Genomic DNA, 5,262 nt, shown 5'->3' on the forward strand with positions numbered 1-5,262 from the left:
TTGTATTAAGTGTCTAGTAGTTAATTTACCTCTTCATCTATGCAAATAAATCACTGGACTCTTAGGACTGATCAATGCAAGCATACACATCATTTTATATCTCACAGATCATTAACTTATTCCACCTCCTGAGTACATCCATTTTCTGGCAACCAGAGAAAGGGTCTTTTCAGTGGTGACACACAAATTCTAGAATGCCCTCCGCAGTATGCACCTGATGCCGCTGCTACTATATTTTAGGCACCAGACAATGTCAACCTACTATTTTACGTTTTTAGTAGAATATTATTTGCTTGGAAGAGTATTAGTTTCTCATTTAAAACTCAATAATTGTTTCAATGACTTCCTTGATTTTATTGATTGTAATTTATTAATTCTAATTTTGTCAAAACATGTTGACTGTTGCTGATTTTGCTATGTTGTTCTGTGTTGTGTTGTTTAAATTTGATTATTTTTATTTTAACAAAACACCTAAATATTTTTGTTTCACAGTGGGCTACATATCTCAAATAAAATCTTTTTCACTCATTTTATTTCTGCCACCTACTTTTTCCTGTCCTGCCCCCCCCCCCCGTAGTCATATGAAATTAGGCAATGGGCCACATTAACTGGGCAGTGGCAGCCCCAGGGTCAAAATTTGCCCACCACTGTTATAGAAGATATTGGGAAATATTGCACTACTAGTAAAATGTGACTGCAGAATGCATTGATCACCTGGGTAAATTCTGTATTAGGCTGTCAGCCACACACATTTACAATTCAATTTTCTAAAATGTTTGCTTTTTTTTAGGATTCTGAAACCTGAGTTGTGCTCTTACTTCTCTATTTACAGGGCACTTTAAACAGTGTTCAGTAAATAAGCTTCTCTGTGATTGTCTGATTAAGCTTGGGAGGTGTAGGGAGGATTAAGAGATTCAGGAAACAGCAGCTCCCTATATGTGCTCATATAGTGCTGTCTCTGAAACACTTCCACATATTCTGTATTAGAAGACTGCAGCTGATAGGCTCAAATATTATAGGCTGGTCCACTGGTACTTGTTTAGCCCAAAGCCATCTTAAGACCTTTAGAGGCCCTAAGCACTGAAAATATTGTGGTGTCGTGCCCCCAACATATGCAACTCTAAATAAAAACAATACTAAACTGTAAAATAAATATATTCTTTAAGAGATCCTTAAAATAATAAAAAGGCACCCCTCGCCTCACACAACTATAGTTTCCGAAAGCCTCTATAGAGATGCAATGACTATTAGGCTATAATCCTGCTCAACTACACTTATTTTGGGTAGGCATGTATATGATGGTGCTGTTAACCAAAAAATCCTATGTATTCTTATTCAAAATAAATCCCCTTGTATTCATTGGGGTTACTCTTAGGAAAGTGCATATGGAATTGCTTGGTTACTAAGTCTCTCTTAAATGTAGAGATGCTGAATATGGGTAAGGTAAGGATTAAACTGTATGCAGTTGCCTGCCTTTTTCCCAAGTGTGGCTGCCCTCCTCCACTATTGCTTTTTTAGTATAGCACTTCTGTACCACACAGAAGGAACATTATGAGTACTGTTATCATTTCTCTCTCTGACACAAATGTATGTGCAAAGGCACTGCTTTCCTTTACTGCTTTCTGCTGATTTTGAGCCTGTGCGCTGGTTCTTAAATCAGCACAAATGACCAAACCTTTTCCCTTTTCGGCTTCTGCTGGGAGTAGATTGTGTGTGGGAAGCCGAAGCATTAATGGCAAACAGTGACATTTCAAGGCTATGACCATCTGAACAACAGTGTGACAGGATATATAAATAGCCAAGAGGAATCGGTGATAACTGCAGCAAAATCTTCCATTGCAAAAAGGCCAAGCAATTAAAAATAACTTTTAAAATATAGCATAAATAGATGCAGAAGGAAAGGCGAGAAAAGGGATGATGCCTCTAGCAAAACGAATGAAATCTGGCAGGTCTGTCACTAGCTATATATTTTCAGGAAGGAATAATGGCCTGTAAGGATACAAGAGTCTAGAAACAGCATTTCTCGGCACAGCTCTTTCCTCCAGTGATTCTTTTATTATCATTATGTGATGTTCCAGGCATATTTATATGTTTACTTCAGGCAGCCAAAGGTTTCTACATCCGTCACACTTTGCCTCCACCCTGATTTAGCTATTCATTTATTTTTAAAGTTGCTTCTTATAGTGGCCTCACCAGATACATTTTTCATTTTTATGAGGTTCCCAAAAGGGCAACATGGATGGGGGATCTAACCCATATGCTGCAAATAATAAACACTTGTTGTTGTTGTTTAGTCATTTAGTCATGTCCGACTCTTTGTGACCCCATGGACCAGAGCACGCCAGGCACTCCTGTCTTCCACTGCCTCCCGCAGTTTGGTCAAAGTCATAATAAACACTACAGATGCAAATAAATATTGACCGGGGCCAATCTTAAAAGAATCAGGTCTTCAAAAAAGTTATATGATCTAAGAAAGTCTTTAAAAAGGACTTTAAAAAAAAAATCCAAAAGGAAGGATTCTTTTAAAGACTTTCTTAGATCATATAACTTTTCTGAAGACTTGATTCTTTTAAGGGAGTTTTTAGGTTTTAAAGAAAAGTCTTTTAAACTATCTTTTTAAAGAATTGTTTTAATTTATTTTGACTACGGCAGACCAACTCAAATTAAAATTAATCACATTTAATTTAATAATGCTGCTGATTCTATTTAAACTGAGCACCTTGACACAGAATCCTGGCCCTCAGCATAATTTTTTCACCCACCCCCCGATTAGAGTATATGAAATAACATGCAGTTTAGAGGCTTTTAACTATAAAACTCTACAATAATGTGTTACATTGCTTACCATTTTCAAACTAGACCTGAAAACACAGAAGTCTTCTGTGATGCACATTCATTTAGGGAAGACCATATAAAGAGCATCTTACAATATGGATTAGCAATGTTGCAATTCCATAATGAAGGACAGAATGGCTGCTGAGACTATAAATTTCTTAACGTGTTGGCATATTTTGGAATGTGTCCAAAAAAATCTCTTGACAATCCTGAGTCAGCATACTGAAGCATGCACAATCACAGCATATTTCAAAATTTGTCAGAATAGGATCCCTGCTCTCAAATCCACAATTATTTTCAGCTTTCACCCTCCAATACTTTCTCTATGCATGAAGTCGGACATAGTTGCTTTGCCCAATCCTGAGCAGAGTGAGGATCAAACTAATTGTGCATCTCTCCATGTCATTTTATCTGCTGAAAGCAGTAACATAGGGTTGCTATTTGAGATTGCTACTCTAGGGTCCTTTGGGAGAAAGGGTTGGATATAAATTTAATTAAACAAATACGTACAATTTTAATAAATGAATAGTTTAAAACTTACAGTGCGGCACAAACTATATATGTGCGATGGTACTGTGTTTAACATGACAGGAAGGTTCTCTCTGTGGATATTTTAATTTATATACATCCCCAGTGGCACAGTGGTGCATTTTAAAGTGTAGGAGCTCATCATGACAGCCCCATAGTCACACCACCATAGAGTCTATAGCTATGCCCCCAAGCACAGTGCAAGAATGGAGACAGTTGCGTTAACCCATTTATTGTCTTGTGTTGACCCACTCCTGCTTTAGTGTCAGCTGACAGTAGAATAGTGAACTGGCAAAGTGTAGGGTATTGGTTAGTATGTCGGACTTTGGTTGAGGGGACCTGGGTTCATATTGCTGATCAGCTTGAACCAGCCACTGTCTTAGCCTAACAAAAAGATCATGCGCTGGACCTGAACTTCCTTCACCCTCCAAATTTATGCCACTGGCAAACACCGCTCCAGCAGATGCCAGTGTTCCAACTGTGAAAAAAGCACCAGAACTGCACTCACATGTGTGCATGCCCTGAACAAAAGATTTCCGCATCACAGAGGCGTTGGACTAAATGACCATTCCAACTCTGCAATTCTATGAATCTAAGTCAGTAGTCAATTCCACAGTCAATTTGGTAATCAAGATACAGTACATGTGTACCGTAACTGTTCTTGAATAACCAAATCTAGTCTGTCAGAGCAGCAGTCCTTCCATGAGGCAAGGTGAGACAGCATTCTTACATAGCAGTTTTTTGCTGTCATTAAGGGTAGGAAAGTGGATCTATTAAACATGAGTTGTGCTAGAGCATGGGACCCTTGAGAATTATTAGTTTGGTCCATTTGGGTTTTTCACCTCAGACATCAACGTGTTTCAGGTTCAGGCTAATGGCAAGGTTCACATATTAGAAGAGAGACAGACTTTCTGGTTTGGATGATTATAAATTCCAGTTGGGCAGCAGCAAATATTTTGTTGTTACAGCAAATATTTAAGGAAGAGTCTTGTGGATGGCACCTTAAAGACAAACAGATTTATTGTAGCATACGCTAAAGCCCATTTCACCCATGCAAATATTTAGTGTGTTGGTTGAAATGTGCCACAAGCAACCTGCTGAGCTTAAGGTATCATGAAAACAAAGAGTCCCTCTGCACATTAAAGACTCGCAAATTTCATTACGGACATACGTGTCTGTGGACCAGGGAGTGTAATCTCAAACAAATGCATCTGATGAATTGGAATCTGTTCCACAAAAGATCATGCGGTAATGAATCCGTCAGGTCATGAAAGGAGCCAAAAAGACTCTTCCTTGCTTTTGCTGCAAAGGAGACTTGGCACAGCTTCCTCTCTGGAAACAGGATGGAAGGTACTTCCAAGCAGTGCTTTTTTCTGGGGATACGCATACCCCTAAACATTTTGTGAATCGAAGTTTGGCCTCACTGAGGGGCAGTATTTCAATATGAGTAGGAAAATAAGAGTACCCCTAAACATTTTATTTATTTTAGGAAAAAAAGCACTGCTTCCAAGATTCCTGTGTTTTCAGGCCAGAGGCGGCGGGTTTCCATAGAGGGCAAGGCTTGGTCATTGGTGGCGCCTCTCTCAGAATCACAGTAGGGAAGGGATCCCCGGGGGTCATCTAGCCCAACCCTTCTCAAGGCCATTTTCAGGCGCCGGAATCGATACCTTCGCTTCCCGCCGTCGCAGCTACTTCAGGGGATGCTTTGAAAGCGGCATTATCCCTCACCTGGCCGAAAGGCAAAGCCGCTCGAAGACACCTGAAAAGGTGTGTGTGTGTGTGGCAGGTCGCTGAGGCGACTGTGAGCTCCGCCCAACGTGCCATGCGCGCCTTTTCCGGTATTATTTTTATTTGGGTTTCGTCACGCGCCAAGTCAACGTCAACAACAACAAACAACAA

General features: G+C 39.7%; 1 protein-coding gene across 2 annotated transcripts in view; it reads right to left on the reverse strand.

The window, feature by feature from the left end:
• CNOT10 (CCR4-NOT transcription complex subunit 10) overlaps nt 1-5,202 on the reverse strand; it is a 39,388-nt gene extending 34,186 nt beyond the window's left edge. For both annotated transcript variants that reach the window (XM_083577915.1, XM_083577914.1), the window contains exon 1: nt 5,031-5,202. In XM_083577915.1, coding sequence (XP_083434041.1) covers nt 5,031-5,187 — 157 coding nt within the window. In that variant the 5' untranslated portion in view covers nt 5,188-5,202. The remainder of the gene's footprint in view (nt 1-5,030) is intronic.
• Between the last annotated feature and the right edge of the window lie 60 nt (nt 5,203-5,262).

Source organism: Podarcis filfolensis (assembly GCF_964270895.1).
Source record: "Podarcis filfolensis genome assembly, chromosome: 12".
Taxonomy (NCBI): Eukaryota; Metazoa; Chordata; class Lepidosauria; order Squamata; family Lacertidae; genus Podarcis; species Podarcis filfolensis.